Source organism: Pelmatolapia mariae, linkage group LG1 (assembly GCF_036321145.2).
Source record: "Pelmatolapia mariae isolate MD_Pm_ZW linkage group LG1, Pm_UMD_F_2, whole genome shotgun sequence".
Classification (NCBI taxonomy): domain Eukaryota; kingdom Metazoa; phylum Chordata; class Actinopteri; order Cichliformes; family Cichlidae; genus Pelmatolapia; species Pelmatolapia mariae.
In genome coordinates, this window is record NC_086227.1 from 8,248,542 (window position 1) to 8,272,625 (window position 24,084).

Sequence of the window (24,084 nt, forward strand, 5' to 3'; positions counted from 1 at the left end):
TCAACTGAACAAAAACAAAACTGAAGTACTTATCTTTGGACCCAAAAAAGATCGACTAAATATCAGTAATCAGCTTAAACTGGTCCAACTAGAGACTAGAATCTAGGTGTAATAATGGATCCAGACCTGAACCTCCAGGGCCACATAAAAGTAATAACAAGGTCAGCCTTTTATCGCCTGAGGAACATTTCTAGGATTAAAGGACTAATGACACAAGGAGACCTAGAAAATCTCATCCATGCATTTATCTCTAGTCGCCTTGATTACTGTAACAGTATCTTCACAGGTTTACCTAAAAAATCAATCAGACAACTGCAGCTGATTCAGAACGCTGCTGCTCGTGTTCTCACTAGAACCAAGAAAATAGAGCACATTACCCCAGTTCTAAAGTCATTACACTGGCTCCCTGTAGCTCAGAGAATAGACTTTAAAGTGCTTTTATTAGTTTATAAATCCTTGAATGGGTTAGCACCAGAGTACATTAGAGATCCGCTATCATGGTACAAACCATCCAGATTAGTCAGGTCCTCCAGCTTTAGTTTACTGACTGTCCCTAGAACCAGAACTAAACATGGAGAAGCAGCTTTTAGTTTCTATGCTCCTCACATCTGGAACACACTAGAGACACTCGGGAGAATGCAAAGCTGCAGAGACACTGAAGTCTTTTAAGTCTAAAATTAAAACTTACTTATTTAGACTTGCTTATGAGTAACTGATCTTATTATGGCTTTTTACTTGCTTGTTGATTATTGTTTTATTGTAAATGCTTTCTTGTAAATGTTTTTTGTATTTTAACCTTTAAAGTGATTTATTTTCTTTTTTCTGTGTTTTAATTTTAATCATGTAAAGCACCTTGAATTGCCTTGTGCTGAAAGTGTGCTATACAAATAAAATTGCCTTGCCTTGCCTTGATGATTTAGCTGTGTCTTTGTTTATTAATGAACACATTGTTAATAATTTCTATTTCTGCCTGCATATTTTTGTGATACTTTTCCCCGTCAAGTATACTTGGATCCAACGGATTTTAAAAATGGTCCCTGATTGGAGTCAGCGCTAGCCACTTGGATAGAAGTTAATTGTCTTTTAAATTTAAGGTATTTTTCCCTCTAGATGTAACTAACAATGTATTTGTATGAGAACGCAATGTTTAGGAGGCAGCGCTAGCATGCTGACATGCAGATGCATATTATTGTTTCTCCCACTGAACAGCAAAGTGTGACTTTCTTGCTGGTTGCTGGCCTCTTGGACTCTGCTCTGATCTACTTTGTGCCTTTGGCAAAGAGTTGAACATAGTACAGTAACATGCTTATCTGGCTGTGACATAGGTTTTCCATATCTGGCCAGCCAGGAGTCTACATGGACATGACTGGCTGTGTCTTTGGTGTGTACAGTCTCTCTGGGCTGCACCTGAACTCCTGTTCCTCACTGCCACTTAAAGAGGCCATCTGTAAGATTTAGCCAAGCTGGGGGAGGACCCGCCAGGCTCCTGATTAAAGTGATGAGCTGTAAAATTGAAAGGGAAGGGGGGGTGACAGCTGGCTCCTGCCTGCTACACTGAGCTTCATCTTGTCTGCTGGGAGACGAACCTTCCTGGTCTACCTGCTCCCCCTGTCACTGTAAATGGGTTTGTTTATGTCTACAATGTCAAGACTGCTATATGGTAGACTGCTAGAATTCCTCGCTTCAGTTCTGCTCCTTGCATACTATTGATCCATCATAATTAGTCGACTGTCGGGTAGTTATAACACTGACAGCTTTTATTGTTTGGATACTCTTTGTAATTGTGGTTTTCACTGTCATTTTAAGTGCAGCAGACTTTGAGAGGCGTTTGCGAAAATCTTTGGACTGTGTGTGTGGGAAGGGTACGTTAAACCTTTAAATGTGAAAGTTAGCATCTGTTAGCATTTTGTGGTTCAGTCTTTACACAGGCGTCTCTACATGTAAGCAGTTGGGATTTAAAGCAAATTATAAAATTGTTATAATTCAATGTTTAATATGCATTTAAATGTTGAATATTTGCAAAAGTAAACTATATTTAATTTATTTAAATTTTAAAAGCATTGTATTGCAGAATTGCTGAATGCAAATGATACCTTTTCAGCCTTTAAAGCGTCAGTGTGTCATGAAAATCTATTGAAACTGTAAACCAGGATTTGAAAGCAAATGTGGTGATGGCAGTTTTTAACTGCTGTCAACTGTGTGCTCAGTGGAAATGCATGAGTGAAGACTTGGTATGATAATGTGATGACTGAGATGGCAATTTGCAATGCAGGCCTACTCATATGAGCAAAGCGTCACAAAGCTAATAGAAGTCAGAATATCTTTTCTTCCTGAATGACAAAATCTTCTCTACTGCTATCAGTCAACATTTGCATTAGATCATTAAACTTGTTTTGTAATGTAGCTGGCCTTTTCCCCTAAAAATAAATTCAGTCTACAAAAAACACAAAACAAAAAAGATGTTGAATGGTTGTCACACTCGAATCCCCTCATTTAATTTAAGAAAATTTCAAGAATCAACCTGATCTTTAGCTACAAACTAGCTAAGGTGAAAAAATGCTAAATACCTAATAATTAATAGTGTTTATATTCAGAGCAGTTTTCCTGCTACACTGGAAGGAGCACGCTAAGTATACTGTCTCATAAATTATTTTATTAACATATTTTTAAAGTGCATAGAAATTTTATGTCGTGAAAAATCTTTTTAAATTTTAGAAAAACACAGCTTAGGTTATGTTTTTGTGAAAAGTAACTTGTGTTTAAAAAGTCTGTGAAGATCTTTCTTGACATGTCAAAATACAGTAATATTTGACTACGTAGCATCCTAACTTTTAGGGAAAAGTTTAGCTAAAAAGCTAAAGAGAAGAAAGAGACCAGTTGTTTCAAAGTTTTGTGGGCCTCCAACCTGACAGAAGAAAGTCGAAAGACTGTCAGGTAAGAAAGTAAGTAATGAAGACTGGAGATTAAGAGAACAAGCTCAAAGAGTTGAAGCAAAATGTCATAACAACTTACATTTCATGATTATTGTAGCTGTAGCTACCGAATATGTGTTCCATGCCTGCTATATTAAAGCTAAAACTGTGTCTGCTGCTTAACATGCAAGCTGAAGCATGTCCACTGTTACTGCTTTGGAGAAAGTGTTCATCACTGAAGATAAACTACTGTTAACTCTCATTCTCATTTGCAGTCAAACTCATTTGCACAAGAAAAAGTGGCTGCTTTGGTTTGTTTGCTGTTTGTATTGAGTGGCACTCATTATGACAATTTGCTGGTATTGATCATAGCTGTGAGGAGCGCGAACGTGACTTACTACAGCTGCTTTCTGTATGAGTTAGGATTTTACTTGTCTGTCAAGTGAAGGAAAGAAAAACATGAAATCTAACAGTATCGTCACATCTTAAAAACAGTGCTGTGTCTCCATAGATTTGAAGTGGTGATCTAATGGCTGAATCTGTTCAGGGAGCCTGCATATCGAACCGGAGGGGTGCGGGTAGCTCTCTATTAACAGGGCTGTGATGGTGAGGAGGCTAAGTGCGAGGTCAGGGAGGCCACTGTCACCCTGGGGAGGTTTAAAAGCCATGTGCTGAGACAACCATGCGCTCCTCTCCACTGGGCTGTCTGTCAGCTGGCTACAACTGGGAATGTGGAACCATGGCAACCTCTCATTCAGATTTCTCACTGTGATTATCTTCTTTTTGGGTTTCTTACCTGTATTCAGATATACTGAGCAAAATATTACAGCCAGCCCTGCCTAATGTGGTGTTGATCCTCGGTATTATGTCCGTAAAAAGCATCAAAACACAGATATCTGATGCCAAAGTAAAGTAAAACTGCTTTCGGCTGCTCCTTCATTCACAATGAGTCGTGACATCACCATTCCACTACGCTCTGAAGCCGCACCAAAGACCAGTCAGGGAATCCTTTAAGAAGTCCTTTAAGTTGTGGGTAATATATAGGCTTGTTTTAGCTTGAGAGGTCAGTGAAGCTGGCCACTAAGGGATTTATCTATTGTTTTGACTTGCAACGTTGGCCTGGAAATGATGAAAGAATACATTTGTTACTAACAGAATATTGAACGTGGGAACATTGGAGCAGAGGAATATAATATGTGATACTTAATTCACAATTTTAATGCTCCGTTTTTAAACAACATAGCTTAACTATTTGTCCACCAAGATAGATTTACATGGCTAGTAATTAACTTTAAGGAAGTGCATCCTAATGCCACACCAGGAGAGTTTCAAAGCTGACTTTTAAGGGAGATAACAATGAAAAGCATGTGACTGAAATGTGAACACATCAGCAGGCACATTGAGAATATGCCTAGTATTAGTTCAGGGAGACCAGAAATTTAAGAAATTCTCAGAACCAACCCTTCTACACATCCAGATAGCAAATAGGACTAGGTGTTGAAGCTGTTTTAGTGTGCCTCAGATATTGTATTTCTACAAGCTGCTTTGCAACCCACCCCTTCTTGCTGTTGTTACTGTGTTGCTGCTGCTTCATGTTTTGTTCTAAAAAGAAAGGGGGTCTGTCATTTATCTTTGGTGGCACAAAGCTGTGCCACTAAAGGTGAATGACTGCAAACAGAATATGAATCTTCTTTTGACTATAGTGAACCTCATTAGACATATACATTTAGGTTTATTTCTATAAACAACAAATACAAAAACTACAAGCAAGGACAAAGACAGATGCTGCACACTAAGATGTGAACACACAACAGCTTTCTTAAAATTTGACACTGTTTGCTTTTCCAGGTGGAATACAGTGTCTAAAGTGTGAAGACCAGTGTGCCTGACTCTGCCGAATAAAAATGATTTGGATCCTGGCAGTGTCCCATTTTGATGTTTTTGATTTTCATTACAGGTTCAGACTTGCTAATTCTACAATAAGCTATAGCTGCTAGTAGCTTAGTGTCTCTAAACCCAGTGTTGTTTAGAGTTCCAATAATTTTACATACAATAAAATGTACTGCTGCTTCAAACAGTATAAAGCTGCAAATAACTCAGTGTTTGAAATCTACCAACATGACGTTAATGATAAAACAGAGAGTTCAGTCCTTTTTGCAAATGCAGTATTTAAAATGTTGGTAGGTCAGTGACTATATCCCCACGCTAACAGCGCTAACATGGGAAATCCTTGATGTACGATAGCAATAAGAGTCTATTAAAGAGTTTAAGGCGTGCTGACATGTTCTTGACTTTTTTGTAACTGGTCATGTTTTTTCACTTAGGTTTTCTCCCCTTCGGTACAGCTGTTATTTAGGGATGAAAGAGGCTATGATTTAAACTTACATAAATAAGTTTAAATCACAATTACTATGAGAATGAGATTAGAAATTAGTATAGTTATATTTGTTCAAACTATGAACTTGTGGGGAAGAGCGCTACCCGAATGCAAGTGGATATGCCAAGGGAAAATCTTGATTTTTGCTGGTTCTCCTTTATCTTTCTGTCTTTAAGGGAACATAAAGCTCTTTTATATCACAGACGCACACACATCTATGCAAAGTTTGCTGTCTAAGCATGCGTATGAAGCTGTGGATGAAGTCTGCTGGCATCAACAGATTTTTTTTTTTTTGCCAGACAGAACTGCCAAAGCAGTTTCAGAGATATTTCAAAGTGTAAAGGTGTTACTTTGTGTTTCGCCATGTGTGATTAGCTCACTTAATATGTTGCTTGTGCTTTTGCCAAGTGTGCATGGAGGAGGCAGACGGCACATCGCCTGTGAAAAGAGTTGACACAAGCTCATGATTTCTTTCCATTTCATTTTATTCCTTCAGATGTTGGGAGAGCAGTTCACGCCCCAGCACACATCACAGAAAAAGTGGTACAGCTGTTCAGGAGTAAAAGTGAGTTTACCTTCTTGGCCTCCATCCAGCAGAAGTCCTCCACGTCAGGAGTCATATTCTCCATCCACGAGTCAGAACACAGGTAATCCAGCTGTAATCCTCTTCATTTTGGCCCATGGCTGCTTTTCTGTATAACTTTTCTTCCATGGATTACAGAGCGTGCTTGTTTTAAATTAAACCTAGACTGGATTTATCATCTTACTCTTAGCTGTTTGCAGAAGGCTGTTGATGAGTAAATTAAAGAGCAGTGTACTATTACAGCATTACCAGTGTAAGCCAGAGCATGATGGGAGGCCAGTCACTGGAATAATAGAGCCCTTCAACCTGTACACTATGGGCAGAAAGATAACGTTCCGTGTTCAGTGTTCATAAGATCACTGTGAGGTATAAAGAAATAGAAAAATGCCAAAAAAATCCCCAAACCCCTTCTTTCACACAATGCTGTACAAACAACCATATACAAATGTGGAACATATGGCCTTGTAATTGAGCTGCTGTGAACTACCAATATGGGAAAAAGCTGATTGTTTTTCCTGACAAAATGTGGGAATATTTCTAATGGCTTCTTAGTTGTTAATGAATTCCTGGCAGTGGATTGTAAGGTTTGTCCCTGAAGGTGATGTAAGATATCAGTGAGTGGCAGCAGTGAGATCACCCTGTGGCCCCCAGAGAAGCTATGAGTTGTTTGTAAAGGGCAGGCGACAATGATTTTCCTCCTGTGCTCTAAAGGTAAAAGCCTTAAAGTTCTGTAAAACATGTCGTCCAAGTGAGCATGCGAGGTAGAGATTATAATTTCTTGCTGAGGATCAATACGAGGGCAAAATTGCACACAATGGGAGAGTGAAGTATAGCTGGTCCTCTAAAGCAAGGCAAACAAGACATACAGTTGCTGAAAAGTTTTAATAGATGTACAGCGCTATGCAAAGGTCTTGAGCCGTGTCCTGTTTCTTTATATTTTGCTAGGAAAATTGACTGGTACTTATATAGTGGCTTTCTTTTTAGTTTTGAGCACTACTGAAAGTCTCATTTACCCAGTTATAATCTTTTCAAAAAAGCAGTGTATGTGTGATCCTCAAGATATTTGGTAAAAAAAAAACTTAGGATCAGTATCTTGCCTAGGGAAATTATGACTTGAGCTGGGGATTCATCCTGCAACTGGTAGACGACCCACTCTTCCAGATGATCCACAGTTGTCCCACGTTGATGTAGTGATTTTTGTAAAAATATGCGTAAACATACATGAAAATACAGTATACAGGGGAAAACAGAAGTTGTACAGTCCTAACACCTTTATTCTTTCACACTGCCTGAACTCTCTTTGGTTGAGCTTTACTTTAATTTCCTTAAATAGGAATTGTCTGGAATAGTTCTCCAGGCTTCTTGAAGGATATTTAAAGTTCTTCTTTGGATGTTGTCTGCCTTTTGTTCTTTTCTGTCTTAAGATTATCCCACACTGCTTCAATAATTGTGAGGTCCAGGCATTAAGTTCTATCCTTAATGGTTACAACATTAAATGTTGCATTCATGTTAACCCAAGACATTGCATCCATTCAATGCATTCCTTACCATATAGGCAACATGATCTTAAATTGGCTGATGATATAAGCTTTGGTTTAAAGTTTTAATGCATGGAAGTAAAGAGTGAGTTCTTCAGGACATCTTTTTTGAGTACTCAGCCTAAGTATATTGCAGTGTATGTCAGTGCCCGTGTACTTATTTCTTCAAGCACGTAGTACTGTATATGATCCACACTTGAAGAGAAATGCGCTGCCTCCTACTGTGCTTTAAAGGTGACCCTTAGAGTTCCTCTTTAGTCCCTCTTCTTCTCTCTCTTTCTCACTTTTTTTCTCACATTACCTTCAGGCATAATTGCTGCACAGTGGGTTGGCCGAACAACAGCAAGCAAAGCTAAATGGGGCCAGATGACTGTACTGCCCTCCTCCTTCAGGCACAATGACATGCTCTATGCAACATATGTAGCCCTGAGGAGTGCTGGGACTAAGCAAATGTTGCATTAAAGGCCCTCAGCCACACTCAAACACACCCAGTTAGATATACTAATTGCTAAGCCACTTATAGTGTATATTGCTCTAAAAATGTTCAGGATAGGTCTGTCCACCAAAAAATAATGTTGTAACTGCATTTACACATATGTGTTGTTTTACCAGATTTAGAACAGTCTTCCAACCCAAACACTAAAGTACATAATTTATTATCGGCATCAAAAGTTGCCAGTTGGTCTGTATTCCCAAACCTCTATTTCTATACTAGCTTTCACTGTTCCTTCCACATCCATTTCAACTTATTCATGACTTTTTTACTATTCCATGTCTTCTAGTGCTGTGTTTAAGGTTTAGTTGGATTTAGTCAAAACCTACTTTAAGTCAGATGTGTTTCATTATGCATCACCTCTATGTCTTTGTCGGGTTTTGAATTGTCTGTTCACAGTGAGATCCTTGAACACACTTTATTACGCAGTAACGAAGATACTGCTTCTGGACAGAAACAGATCAGGCAGGCATTATACAGATTTCTTGAAATTTCAGTTCAGTTCAGTTTAGTTTTATTTAGTGCCAAGTCATAACAGCAGTTGCTTAAAGTGTGTTATATTGAAAAGCACCTTAGGTACAGTACCTGCAGTGTTAGAAAGAGCTCCGGCAGAACCAGGAAGGGGGCAGCTATCTGCCGGTTGGGAGTTAAGGGGAAAAGAGATGAGAGAAGAGACCATAGGGAGACAGGACAAAACATGAACTATGGGAGAAATGTAATGCCATACAGTAGTAGTGTATAAACATGCGGGGAGTGAAAGGATGGGAGTGGAACAGAAGTGCTCAATGCATCATGGGAAGGCCCCCAGCAGCCTAAGCATATAACAGTATAACTAAGGGATGCTTAGGCGTCCCTTGATCCAGCCCTAACTATAAACTTTATCAAAAAAGAAGGTTTTGAGCCTAATATTAAAAGTAGAGAGGGTGTATTTTTCCTGAATCCAAACTGGGAGCTGGTTCCACAGAAGAGGTGCCTCCCATTCTACTTTTAAATACCCTAGGAACCACAAGTAAGCCTGCAGTCTGAGAACAAAGAGCTCTACTAGGATGATATGATACTATCGTGTCTGTAAAATAAGATGGGTCCTGATTACTTAAGACCTTGTATGTTAGAAAAAGGATTTTACATTTGATTCTGGATGTAATAGGGAACCAATGAAGAGAGAGGCCAGTATGGGAGCGTTAAGCTCTGTTTCTAGTCCCTGTCAGCACTCTGAATGCAGCACATTAGGTCAACTGAAGGCTTTTCAGAATACCTTACTGTGATTGTAGAGTGACTTTTCAGCACGCTAGAGAGATTTTGTAATTTTGGCAATTTTGCACAGATGAAAGAAAGCAGTCCTACATATTTGTTTAATTTGCATGTTGAAGGGCATATCCAGGTCAAAAATGACTCCAAGGAAGACGAGGTAATGCCATTCAGAGAAAGTGCCTGGTTAAACACCATGTTTCTGAGGTTTTTAGGGACTTAAAGTACAATAACTCCAGTTTTGTCCAAATTTAAAAGAAGAAAATTTAAGGCCATCCAGGGCTTTATGCCTTTAAAGCATGCCTATGTAGCTAGATAGTATTACCATACAGCTAACATTATTGGCATAGCAAGACTTTCATTCCTGTAATTTTGGATGAAACTCATTATGTAACATTCAGACATAGTATAATTATAAATGTTTCTTCACCACTACCACCAAACCGTTTAACTGACTTTCAGTCATTTTTCTTCATATATTGTGCATTGTCAGGTATTGCAAGAGAGAGATTTGGATGCAAATCTAGCCCAGCTAAGCCACAGCAGGATGAAGTTATTTTGAGACGAGTTGTTTTCTGAGAGAGACTGCCACACTGTGAGCGTAATTAAATTTGGTGAGATGGGCGCAGCCTTGACTGGCTTGGTGCAGACCTGTGCTCCATTGTGACTGAGGATTTGTTCTGAACCTCTGAATCCTCTCTGAAGGCCCTATTAGCCCTCCGCCGATGCCCATTCTTTCCCATTATAACACAAGTCTCCCATTCAGCCACCTAACACACAGCCACTGTAGCTCTACGGCTCAGCCAAATCCAATCAGACATTCCTTCTCTATCGCTCTGTCTTTCCTTTCCTTCTTCATCTTTCTCCCTGCACAATCAAACGGTCCTGTCTTTCCTCCCTCCCACTGACTCTGCTAACTCTGCTTTCCCGATATGATAATATCCTTTCTCTCGCCCCTCCTCTCCTCCTCCACTGTCCTCATCCTCAAAGTGAAAACGTCTTCTGAATGCAAGCATTTCTCGGTGGCCTGTGCTAAAGCAGAAAAAGTTTTTTTTTTTCTTGCACCCAGCACTGGGGAATGAGGAGGAAGGTTTATTGCTGCTCCACTAGACTGAATAGAACAAAAGAATCCCATTTCTGCCTAGACAGCAGTTTTCTGGGTACCAGTAACGCTCTTATTGTCAGCAAGTGGCAATAGCTCTGTGATGAAGTAACTCAAAGCCTGGTCTCTCCACTGCTCTTCCCACCTGTGCACTCAAAGATGCTCAGCCATTCTCCTCCAGCTGCTCTGTTCATCTGCCTGCCCTTTTGTCACTCTACAGGTCTGCCTCTCCCTCAGCGCCTCACTTCATAAGCACTCACAGGTTCTTCTCTTTTAAGAAACATGCTGGGAAAGAAGAGGGACTTGTTAAGCTTGGCTTCCTGGTAAAAGTTTGTGAATGTTGGTGAGTGCAGGGAAGCTGAATGCAGAAAATGCCTGGCCTACTGCTGAATTCTATTTATATCAGCAGTTACTTGAACACGGGAGCGATAAATTGGCTCTCCAGGATTTTCAGATACTGACTTCTGTCAAACGTTTTAACAGAAGTCAGCATATTTATGTATATTTTACCTTTACACAGGTGTAAAGGTGAACATTTCAGTCTCCCGTGCCTTAGTAAAAGTACAGGTCATGTGTAGAATAGAAAATCCCTGCCTAAACTCAAAGGCAATGGAAGATTTCTTTTATAAGACAGTTGTACCAATACCCACATTGACTATTATCCACCTCATGACTTGTTAGCAGTTCTAAATACTTCAATCTGTATTACTGGAAGAAAAATGTTAATGTTGTTCATTTTGTTCAATTTTAGCCTAAGAAAATTAATTCATAGCATCTGATTCTCTATAAATTATACCTTTGAAAAGCAGGTCTGATGGCATATTGACAAAACAAAATGATCGATCATCATTACTTGGTAAAACTGCCACTGACAATTTGGTTTCGTCTTTCCCTGCCAGATGATCCTAAAATGATCCTAAAACTAAGTGTTGCCATAGAAAATTCCTGCGTCCACCTCCAGCCTGTTTATTTCGTGCTATAGTTTGATCCACAGAAGCTTGTTTTGCCATCAAATGGGATTTGTGTTTGAATGTTGAAGAAGAATAACCTGCTGGCTGCGATCCTGAACTCCTGATCTCTCCAGTGGAGCAGCGCTGAGGATGAGCCATGGCCTCTCACCTCCGACAGATGCCAGTTTCCTCAATGAACTCCCTAGATTATTCTAGAAAGTGCACTCCCTTGCAGGGTTTGCTTTAAAGGTGTGCAATACAGTACAAATGCTGTCTTTGGCTTTGTCTGGACTTAATAGATACTTTCCCAGAATTACAGTTCACTCTACAGTTACTGTTTCCATTTTACACATGTATTCAACCCATCTTGATATCAAATGTGGAACAATGTGCTTATTATGTGAACAGTACTGGACCCTACTGGAATACTATTTTTACACCTTAAAGTGCATCAGAAGGGCTACAAAGTTCCTGTCGCAAACATCTTCAAAGTGGCAGTTATTTGGCGTTCTGTACACGTTCAATCCATAGTTTTTGCGTGACGTCAGTGCTACTGGGACACGCCTACCTGGCGGGCAAAAACAGTACTGCGGTCCTTTGCCCTCCAGCCTTCTTTTGAATTTTCCTTTGTGTAAAATGTGGCACCAACATGTGAGCACACCTGTCTTAACACTGCCTTACATCTCAAATTCCACCAATCCATTCTTCTCCACTGCAATCCAGGCTGTCAGCAGTGACTCATTTAAACTGTAGGAATAATTTACCTGACATCAGAAAAATACTCGGTCAACTTTACTGTTATGCCATGACATTAATGTAAAAAAAATAATATTACCAAAGAAAGAAAAAAAATAAAAAATAAAAATAAAAAATAATACTACCAGAACTTTTTTGGCTGTAAACTGTAAAGGTCAGAGAGAGTCACCAAAATGCCAGATTTACGTGGGGTAGTTTGTTTAGGCTAGCTATGTAGAAGTTACTTTTGCTTTAATGATGAATAAATTCTTCTAGAAATACATCAAAAATACATGGAGCTGTCCGTACTTTGAAAGCTTTCATCCTGGCAGCATTGTAAGGTGAGTGATTCTATACAGCAGCGGTCCCCAACCTTTTTTGCGCCATGGACCGGTTTATGTCTGACAATATTTTCACAGACCAGCCTTTAAGGTGTCGTGGATAAATACAACAAAATAAAACCAGTACCGGTACCAAAAAAAAAGATTTATTCATAACACACGGGAAAAGACCCAGGGAAACCGAGTTAATGTTAAAAACGATTAAAAAAAATAACGATAAAAACCCTGAAAGCCACAAATTTCACACCCGAGCCTCAACACTCGTGGCTTGGTACCAAACGACTCACGGACTGGTACTGACCGTGGCCCGGGGGTTGGAGACCGCTGCTCTACAAGACACGTTGATGCCACTGAACTGGAGGCTTTTGTTATTTGCCCTGTTGAAAGCCATTTTAAATATATAATTTAAATATAAATATTTGTTTGTGTGTGCATGCCATTAAGTTTGTAAACATGATAGTTTGAAAAGTTTTTCTCATAAAATTTGTAGTGGGATCATGGTATCATGGCTTACATCCACCAAGGTCTTCAAGGTCAGCTTAATGATTTATTTATTGAAAATTGACAAAAAGCCTAATAACTTAAAAACTATGATTCTCATAAGTGTGGTTGTTTTTTGTCAACATGTAGAAAGATACTTAATTTCATGTCACATTTGATCTCTGTACTTTCCTTTAAGGCCAGCAGATTAAGCTGTAGGTCAAAATGATAATAATGCTGTATGAAACTATTTAAACTATGTTTGTTATTGCCACTGTAGGTCTTGAAAGCATATTAGGAATGATATGTGGGGATTCTAAATATCACACTACATGTTACATTTGACTTCTGACCTCACTTTGCATTTCACATCTGCCAACAGGGAAAATAAAAAAAACTAAAGACTAAGTACTTAAAGTACATTTAAAAAGAGCCAAAAAGTGTTAAAAGTGATTATTATCACTTTAACCTTCAGATGAATCTATTGACCTTAAATAAAAGCCAGAGGTCAAATGGTATTTTAAATATTTAATATGTATTTTTAACAAAGAGCACACTTGTAATAATCATAGTTTCAAAGTTCTAAAGCTTTTTGTCCATTTTTGACCAACAAATAATTAAGTTGACCTTGAAGACCTTCGTGGATGTAAGACAAATTTTAATGGATTGTTAACATGACCTCACTCTGAACCCCTACAAAGTTTCATCAGAATTAATTCAAAACATTTCAGGCTATTATGTTTACAGACAGAATGATGACACGCACGCACACACGAAGTGTTGTTTCTGATAGTGGCAGGACTGCACACTCATACAGCAGTGACTGAGGTTTACCAGAAAATAATGCTCAACCTGGATGATGTGGTTTTCAGGCAGAGCATTAAGGCATCAAAACTAAGTCATACATCAAAGCTCCTATATTCTCAAGATAGTTTTGACATCAACATTTGGTTTTCTCAGCTGCTGCTCTCGTTTCTGTGATGCCGCCTTTGAAAACTAAACATGTCATTGGGCAGTGCCGCTCCCTGTCTGGCTAAGAAGCCTGCAGGGAAGCAGCCTCGATAGCGTGAGTCCCTCAGGAAAACAAATTACTCACATAGCACAGCGGTGGCTCTGCCTGCTTTCTAGCAGCAAAAGACATTCTTATTGGGAGTCTCTCTCAAACTTCCCAGAAACCTCTGTGGTTGCTATTAGTTTGAATGACAGGAACCCCCCCCCCCAAACAGTCCTGAAACAGCCAGACCATCTCCACCTGTCCAGCTATCTTTAGACTGCAGGGACCTTCAGCGTTTTGGCTGGCTACTTCCTCCTCATAATTTAGGGAAAAGTGGCCAAAACAATTTCTGGCTACATCAGAAAATCTCTAGATCTGTTCTATAGAAGTAAGAACATTGATAACTTGAATGTCTCACTTTGTCTCTATTAAATTTATAGCTTATAATTGTTGTTTGTAGTGAGAAAAAAGTACATTTTGAATTAAGAATGTGATGCAGTAATTGAATGTTTCTTCTGTCATTTCTCTGTTATTGAAGCAGTTTGTCTCTATGACTATGTGTGGCAAAAGAAGATTGGAATCGCCAGAGATTACAATACCACCTTCTTTCTATAATAACTGTAGCTTATGTACATATTATTGTAGCACTAAAAAGTTCAATTTGTATGAGCAGTTTTGATAAGATGACAACATTTGATATCCCTATATATAAAATATTGCCATGCAAAATATCTTGATACTTTGTTGTATTGATTTCTCCAACACTACTAGAAAACTGGGGGGTGGAGGTGGGAGGAATCAATATAGCATAGTACCACCAGGGGCCATGAAAGGGAAAGAGGCACATCTTGGGCTACGATATTTGCTGAGTCAAAGAAATCTGGTGCCCAAAGTAAAACAAAATATTAATAATAAATTCAGGGAAAGCCATTCATGAGGCATATTTTTAATTTTTGGCAGACACTCCCCTCTGTTTATGTTTTATTCACTCCACTACATCCTGTACCCAAATGATTCATTGACTGTTTAGACCTGACATCGTCGTCACCCTCATTATAACAAACCTGAGGTGGCCTGCCTCACACAGCGCTTGGCTGGTATTAATGTCGTGCTGAACACACTCCAAACTGTGAAAATGAGAATTGATTTCTTCTTTCACATCACATCCCATTGATCTATATACCTCAAGCTGTGCTTTGGTGGTAAAGTTGCACCTTTCCACTACCACCCTCTGACCTGATGGCAACATTTGCTAAATCCACAATCTCCAATCAAGCATAGCCTTCTTGTGGCAACTGAAGCACAACGCCTTGCAACCAATCCTGGTCATACTTTACAGGTCAGTAGAGAAGGCATCGGCGTGCTTTGCCATCGTCATATCTGCTTTACCTCCTTCTCCTCCCGTTCTATGGACAAGCTCCAGAGTGCTGACCTTCCTATATAGCAGATAATTGGCTGTCATCTGCCTTCTATGAAATAGCTGCATGACACTGGAGGTGAAGAAAAAGGGCAGGATGATATACAGCTAACCCAGAACTCTCTGGCAGCCATTCATTTCCAAAACTTTTCTCCCAGAGACGATGCCACTGGATTTTGATAAAGAACACTTGTCACCTCAACAGCTTCCTCCCACAGCTGTCACAGCACTTCCGAGACTTTCTACAGCCCACAATCTCCATCTCAGGAGATGCAGCCTGCAACCCTGCCACTGTGGCTGTTTATTTATCACATAGTAGTTTGAACCACTGTCTCCTCTGGTCTTAGCAGACTCATAATACTATAGAAAAAGATGCTAGAGGAATTTGTACTGGTATTAAGTGTTATATCCCCCATTAACACTCATACCACCACTTATCACTTTGACTATTCAGTCAAAAGTCAGCAGTTTCCACTTAAGGAATTATTTGTCCATTTGCTGCCTTGTTAGGCTAAGAGTTTGAAAACTGATATGACGGTTTATGATTGTTGCAACCGTTGACATCCTGGAGTTTCTGCTGGTTGTCTGGCAGCTGCTAACAACCAAACATAGTCTGGAAAACAACCACACCCACATTTACATTTTTTCACCTTTTTTTCATGCATTTGAAAAAATTAGATTTACGTAGCTTGCTAATTATTTTGCTGTAGTAATGTGCGTAATCATATTATTATTAAATGGCTGTGTCAAATCATACCAGTCAAATGTTTAGGAGAGTACTCATTCTTGAAAGTAAGTTTTCAAAAAAAAAATAAAAAATCTAACTAATTCTGATTGCATTAATAATAAATCCTGTTAGTGACTGTTGAAATCATTAATCTTTGATGATTTTTATTGTGATATAAATTTAGAATCCTGTGTTCAAGTAGCACATTTTGTTGCCTAATGCAATATTATCGCGTTAAGACTCGTTGATCATGTTAGCACAACTGAAAACTGTCATGCTAGTAATGTATGCACTGAAGAATCAATACATTTTGGTTAATTACATATCCGGAGCATAAATCCTTCAGGGTTTGCTTTTAGTGTAAAAACTTAAAACAAATCTACATCAAACAAACAAAATCTACAAAAAGAAATCCTTTATTCTGATACTTCTAAGCTGAATAATCAAAATAGAAACAACAAAATTTTCATCCAGCAGTATATATATATAGACTTTAGGAGGACCAGGAAATCTGTGACCTCTGTTTCGAATACTACAAATACCTTGGATTACACATAGACAATAACCTGGACTGGGTTAAAAACACCACTGCCCTCTACAGGAAGGGCCAGAGTCATCTCTATTTTCTGAGGCGGCTGAGGTCTTTAAACATCTGTCGGACAATGCTCAGGATTTTTTACGAGTCTGTTGTGGCCAGTGCCATCTTCTATGCTGTTGTATGCTGGGGCAGCAAGCTTGAGAGTCGCAATCACAAACTGATCTGCAAGGGCAGCAATGTGGTGCGGATGGAGCTAGACTCCTTTAAGGTGGTGTTGGGCAGGCAGATGTTGTCCAAGATAAGGACAATGCTGGATAATACCTCCCACCTACTCCATGACGTGCTGGCCGGTCACAGGAGCACGCTCAGTGAGAGACTGTGATTACCCAAATGCACCACTGAACGACACAGGAAATCATTCCTGTCTGTACAACTCCTCCATGTAGTACACTGCACACACTGCAATAGTTACATCCTTTTGCACATGCTCTACAGTAAAAATAACAAATAACAAAGTTTTACAAGTTAGAATAAAATGCTAGTCATATAGATTTCACCTCTGTAATATTCTGGATATTCATTATTGAGCTATTTGTATGAATTAGAGCTATTTTTTTTATATTTTGTAAACTTTGTAATATATTATATTATTTATCTTGGAGCAACTGTAACCACATAATTTTCTTAGGGATTATTAAAGTATTCTGATTCTGACTCTGCTTACTTTCTTGTCTCTTATGAGTACCATATAATAAAGGTGCTAGATGATGAGCAGTGGGGCATATGATATATGATACTATATATTTCAAACTGATGTAGTTGTCTTCTTGCTCTTTTAGCCACCAATGTCTCCAGCTTCTCTTTTGATTCTGGTCAGAGGTAGTTGGTAATACTACGTGAAAAGGGCAGTATGCACAGTACCCATAGAGACTGATACAGCAGATCAGTCTCAGATTCTGGCGTTAATGTCAAATTCTGAAAAGCAGAATTTGAATTTCTTTAATCAGAACCAGAGTCGTGCTAACTCTGCTAACACACAAAAAATGTTTTCCCAAACTTTTCCTTTCAACATAATACAACTTGCCATTAGAACACCGGAGCCGCTGTACACTTGTGTAGATAATAAATGATTAATGATTTGAATAATTATTCTTTATTATTGACAAGGTAGTGTGTTAAATTGTATAAAACAACAAATGTGGGCACATTTTTACGTGACCACAAACTTTTGAGTGGTACAACATTTAACAGATAAATATGAAAATCAAATCGATTGGATTTTCTAGCACTGCATCAAATCATTAAAATATGTCTCCACCTAATCACAGTGGAGGCAAATAGAATTTTGTTTGTGATGCTCATGGCAAAGGAAAATTTGCACATTTAAAAGTTGAAGAAATCTGATTATAATTCAGGATCCCACAAGCAAGAACTGGGAAACTCTTACAGTATATGCTCTAAGATATAATTCAAGTCATGTGTTAGGTTTAAGATACGATGACCACGACCTTGTACAAGGACTGAACTTGTACCAATACAGTCCTTAAGGCACATGAGAAATTTCTAGAGAAAAATATATCAGAGTACATTCAATCACTGAGTGTTTGTGCCATGTGTCAGTGTGCAGAATAATTTCTTTATGTTATCTGTGTGTCTCTTCATACTACCTTCAACATCCAGGGCATCAGAATATATGAATGATAACTGGATCTTCTTTCTTGACAGTGAGATGCGAGCCTAACAAAATAGTATTCTCACTGTGCAGTAGTGTATATGGTTCAAAGCATTTTTCTTTTCAAAATTAATAATGGATCACTGGACTATTTGTTTTTGTTCCAAACCCAGGGAGAAATGTCTCACACACTAGGCTGTTCCACCTTAGCTCTGTAGTCTGCAAATGTAATACTTTGTTTGAGTCTCTTTTTCTCTCAGCAGTGTAGTTTTTGGCTTCAGCAGTCAATCAGTGTACGGTCCCATATGGTAAATATGTTCATTTTGCTCTATGTCTCTACAGATTTGTAAATAGGTAAATTTCCAGCTTTTTCTATGGAATCACAGTGTAATTATTAGAAATGTCTTTCCAAGAGCTTTTTTTGCATTTTCACAGGACAACAAAAATGCTGCTTAGAAGTGCACGTTTTTTTTTGTACAAGTCTTTGTCCCTGTGAAAAATTAAGTGCACTCCTACTGCTATAGAAATAAAGAGGGTCAGAAGAGCCAGATGCTGCTAATCGAATGCACTTGATTAGCTAATCATCAGCAAGTGTGAACACCACTATAAAAGCAGAAGTTGGAGCTTGTCTTGTGTTAATACACAATTTTCCCAGGGGTGAATGTCTCAGGAGATAAGACACTTCTTGACAGACTCTGCGAGCCTCAGCTCATGTGTCTAATGTTAAAGGTTCACGACAGTGCATTTAGATAAACACTGAAAACGCATGAGTTCTTTGGAAGGGTTGCCAGGACTTAAGTGGTGATTTTGGCCATAATCCACAGCATATCATCACAAACACCTCATACCAACTGTAAAGCACAGTGTTTGTGGGCTAACAATTTGAGGTTTCAGGTTTAAGACCAGGATATCTTGCAGTCATTGAGTCAACCAGGAACTCTTCTGTATCTAAAACACAACTGCTGAAAAAGAAAAGAATCAAGGTATTGCGATAGCCCTCAACATTCAGAGTTTAACCTGATTTAAATAACAGAAGCATTGCTATACAAAAAAATCCTCCAGAATGATGTGAGAAACTGATAAACTAATATAGAAAGCAATGACTTGAGCTAGTACTGCTAAAAGTACCTCTATTAGCTATTCAATCATGGCATGTACTTGTTTTTTTAATTTATAAAGCAAAGTTTGGGATTGTTTTAAGCCTTGCCCTTTAGTATCTTAACAAATTTTAATTGTTTCATGAAATTTGGTTCAGAAAATGGAGGATCTGTAATGTCTAATATTTTACTATCAAATCTAAACTTATTCTAATAAAAACAAGCCTCCCTCTATTCCTGCCAACGAGATTTCACTTTTGTTTGATATGCAAACATTTTTTTCCCCTGAAAGCTATGCATACTCACATTAGAAGTCTGTTTGAGCACGGCAGTTTCTATAAGTTAAAAAAAAAAGTGGCTTTGTACAATGGTGGTTATTAAAGGATCAGCAATGAAAAGAAAGCATTTAAATGGTGATAAGGCTCATTTTTTATATTTTGTACAGAGAGCACCAAAACAGATATGTCATTTTTATTAGCTGTCAGCCTGCGCTGCTCATAACAAATGGACTGCCTGCCAATAGATTATTCCCCTTCATTAAATATGCTGTAATGCGAGGATACAATAGCTACCACTAAATACTTCATAAAATAAACGCTCGCTGTGAAGTGGAGTTAATGCCTTTGATGATTATTTCATGAGTCAAATCAGGATTTCTGCTCGTTCAGAGATTTCAGGCCTCTTGAAGCTCAGACGAGGCTTCCATCAGTGAAAGAGGCGAAGCTGGAGCACTCTCATTCTCTTTTTGCACCTCGTTCAATGCAAATGATTCTTCTCCAGCTCCAAGTATCAGTGGCTCCGTGTCCTGCAGCATGATGGAGTCGGGCTGTCAGGCTGGTGCCCGTCGTAGGCCTAGAGTGATGTATTCATTTAATTCCACAAAAGGTGACACGCTGTACAAAGTCAACCTTCCAAACCGGCCAGTCCCACCCTACCCTTTCTCTTACACATGCACACATGTTCGTAATGAAGCCGTCTCTACTTGAAGTGTGGAAATGCAATTTAATGTTGTAGAAAAACATTTCCTCATGATGCCTGTTAAATTACTGCGTGATAATTGTTTTAGCACTAATTCAGCCTGCTGTGTGGGGGGTTGATGGGCCATCATTAGCCGTGTGGAAGAGGTTTGAGCGCTACCCTAAGATAGCATGTACTGATCATCACCATCTCCTTTCCTTTGTCTTCTTGTTTTGTTGCAGCAGTTCAAATGTTTCATTCAACTTAACAAAGGTACTCTATTTGTTTGGAACTTTTAAGATAAGACATTTAAATAATTTGAACCAAAGGGCCGTCATTCTTTGCGGTATGTGGGCCATGTGTAAGTTGTGTGCAGCCACGGGCCAGTTGCAAACACACTGCTGGCCCTGTGCTGGCCCAGATGTCAGCCTAATGTGTACCTTAATCAAGCCATGTAATAACAACATGTGTCGGAACATAATAGCGCAAAAGTAAGGTGACAGAACTCTGTTCGGACAGTGAATGGACTGATTCTTTTATAGCACACTTCCTTTCCCCCTTATTACTCAAAGCGCTCTAGACAACATGCCATATTCACCCAATCACACACTTTCTCTAAACTGAGTGCTTCCTGACTACATTCATACACATTCACACTCTTGACATGCAGGAGGAGCCAGGGATTGAACTTCTAACCTTCCGATCAGTAGGTGACTTGCTCTACCTCCTGAGCTACAGTCACCCACTGGCAAAGAGGAGTAAACCGTCACTAGGTTTTGGATAAAGTGTACACTCACAAACCTGTCAAACCTGCATTTGAAACGTTGGCTACTATAGCAGTATAGTATTGCAAATGGCATTTGGTACTTCTAACTAAAATAGAAAAATAGGAACATAAATAGTGCCATCATTGCCAGACCTGGCCCACATCTAGTTGACATACACCCTGCCATGACACCAGTCAGTCAGAAGTGTCAGCTTGATGCCGGATCCAGGGAAGACCTGTTTTCTATGGGCCTGGGCCACATATACCAAACCACAACCAGGCCAGATATGGCATGCCATCGCATAAATAGTGCCATCATTGCCAGACCTGGCCCACATCTGGTTGACATACATTTTGCCATGACACTGGTCAGTCAAAAGTGCCAGCTTGATACCAGATCCGGGCCAGACCTGCTTGCTATGTGGGATGGAGTCTCTATAAATTTTAGTGTCTATTTTTACGAAGTTTCAGTGACTTAGTTCATTTATTTTTAACGCAAACTGTACATTTATTGAGATGCATTTTTTATTACAACCTAACATTATAGGGTGGCTCCGGCTCAGGAGGTGACGCAGGTCATCGGCTAATAAAAGATTAGTTGTCCTTTGGCAAGATACTGAACCCAAAGTTGCTACCGATGCATTCAACAGAGTGTGAAGGTGTGTAAATGTTAGGTAGCACTCAGACATAGAAAAACGTGCTTATATAAATGCACTGGTGAATGAGACATGTTGTATAGCAGAAAAGCACTATATACGAGCCAGTCCATTTTCATTAACCTGAGGTTTTGGTTGGTATTGGGAGAAAGATTAGGGTTTTTGATGCCAAGCAATTCATGACTTAATTACAATACTCACGCAACAGCCAATCTGAAACCCAACAACAGTGATAGTAAACTCTCATAACTTTGTTTATGATAAGATAATGTTGCCTTGGTTAATACCAAATAAATGCATGTCATTTGTATTCAAAATGACATCATTAAAAGAAAAACACATTCATGAAACTCCTTTGCATGTGGGTGGCAGCGTCAGTCTTCCTTAAAGCTACAGCATACAGGAGTGTAATCTTTTAAGCAGTCTTCAGTTTATAGATTGACTTCTCAGTTCAACTTTGACCCACTGCGCCTACATAGTTACAGTATGTGTGCACACCTTTTCTTTTCTTTTTTTGTCAAGTTCTTCTGAGCTCTTCCTGCCCCATAATTCCGATTGATATTCTGTGGAGTAGGTCCACTCTCCCTTTTCATAAATATGCATGAGAGCTGTTGAGCTTTGGTATTGAATTGGCTTGATCCCTGTGTGAGTCTGTGTTTTTTGGGTTGGTTTTCTTTTGCTTCTGAATATATTGGGATAGGTGACATTCTGGGCTATGTTTGGTTATATATTAGAGAGCTGTGTTTGCCAGATGCGGTGTACTTTCTGTGTGTGAATGTGTATGTGTGCTTAAGGCCAGAGGTTCCAGAGCTGGGGTCACTTTCAGCCGCAGGGAAGCTGAAATGTCACGACTTGTTGCCTGCGGCTCTTGGGCTGCTGCTGCTGTTTGTGCCTGGTTGGCTCTTAATTTAGCGTGCCTGATGAGGGTGGAGAGTAGAGCACACATGGTGCAGAGAAGAGCTAAAGTTAAACGCCTGCAGTCACACTGCAAAGTGAGGGTAGTAGGTAAAACTGAGAGAGAAAGCCCCCCCCCCAATCTTTGTTTGTTAGATGAACTTTGTGCTTTAAGGTTACACCGAGCAATCTGTTCATCTTTCAGCCGCATTTCTGCCCAAGGTCCACTCTCCTCTGCCATTTCAGAAACACCAAAATTTAGAATTTGTTGCTGACCCAGTTTTAGTTTTAAACTCTGGGTATGTGTTATGGTCTGGGCAAGAGAAAACTGAGACTTTTACAGTGCACAATTACCCTCTTGGGGGTATTTTTGCTGTGAGTTGTGAGTTGCTATGTACTGAGCAGGGTGATGGATAAATTTCCTTCTCTACAGTTCAGAAAGTTCTGAGACTTTCAGATAGGGCGACACAGACACCTGTGTTCTGGTGCCTGATAGAGACATATTTGGGTCGCATACTCATTTCCGTGGGATAGATAGTGATCCAGCCATATTTGCATTGGAGCCACTCTCCATCTACCTTTTCTGTTGCTATTTCTTCTCAAGTCTTACCTTCAGTAACACTTTGTCCAAAACCAAAAAGGAAATATCATCATTCTTATCATTTTCATCCTTATCGTTAAACAAAAGTTTAGAAAAATCTTCCAACCTGCTTTTGGATAAAACCTTGTACACATAATGTGTTTTCTTTGAGTTTCCCCTTCCTTTGTTCAGGAAACTGAGCATCTGTGACCTGTGACTTCTCCCCCTGCAGCTACTTTGAGCTGGAAAGCAGCGGGGTGAGAGAGGAGATCCGCTATCACTACCGCTTCAAAGGCAAGCCACGTTCTGAATCCTTCCCCTACCGCCTCGCTGATGGCCAGTGGCACAAGATCGCCCTTACCATCAGTGCCTCCCACCTGCTTCTGCACGTTGACTGTAACAGGTAACACACACACATACCGCTCTCGAGCATCTTGACATCTCTATCACAAGAGACTGCACTGAGTAATTTTTACCATGCTCCTTTGAAGTGACATGTCTAATGAGCTGCCTGTTTTTATCAGGGTAAATATTTGTTCAGTGCATTCTCCTTGTGGAGAGTAGGGTGTTAGCATGGCTGACAGTAAAACATTCAAGGACAGGCTCACGAAGAGAAAGGCTGTATACTGATATAACATCCTGTGTGCCTCTGTATAGGATGTGTCTTCAGCTCACACCGTTGTTTAATGAAGTGGAAGGTATGATGATATAATCGCCGCATTGATTGGCCAGTGAATACCCTTATCTAAAGAGAACACTCGAGGCTGATCTATAAACATGCACTTCAGTTGTGACAGTCTTTCTCAGCCCTCACATTCTCTCCTGAGACCCAGGAAGGCATCACTTGTCCTTTTTTTAAATACAGTTGCTAGACAGAACAAGCAGGCTAAATTTGAGTGGAGGTAATGCTCTGTCACCACTTGAGGATGAAAGACGGTACGATGCACGCGAGGATTGTGCTCTAATATTGATTTTTCCCAGATGCCTATTATACCCATCAGGCTGGTGGTTTGTCGATTAATTATCA

General features: G+C 39.5%; 1 protein-coding gene across 1 annotated transcript in view; it reads left to right on the plus strand.

Annotated features, from left to right (window-relative positions):
- The window catches only part of LOC134625773 (protein kinase C-binding protein NELL1-like), a 280,304-nt gene that overhangs the window by 33,692 nt on the left and 222,528 nt on the right, over positions 1–24,084 (plus strand). The window contains exons 3-4 of the mRNA XM_063471060.1: positions 5,786–5,936; positions 23,290–23,460. Of these exons, the coding sequence (XP_063327130.1) occupies positions 5,786–5,936; positions 23,290–23,460 (322 nt within the window). The remainder of the gene's footprint in view (positions 1–5,785; positions 5,937–23,289; positions 23,461–24,084) is intronic.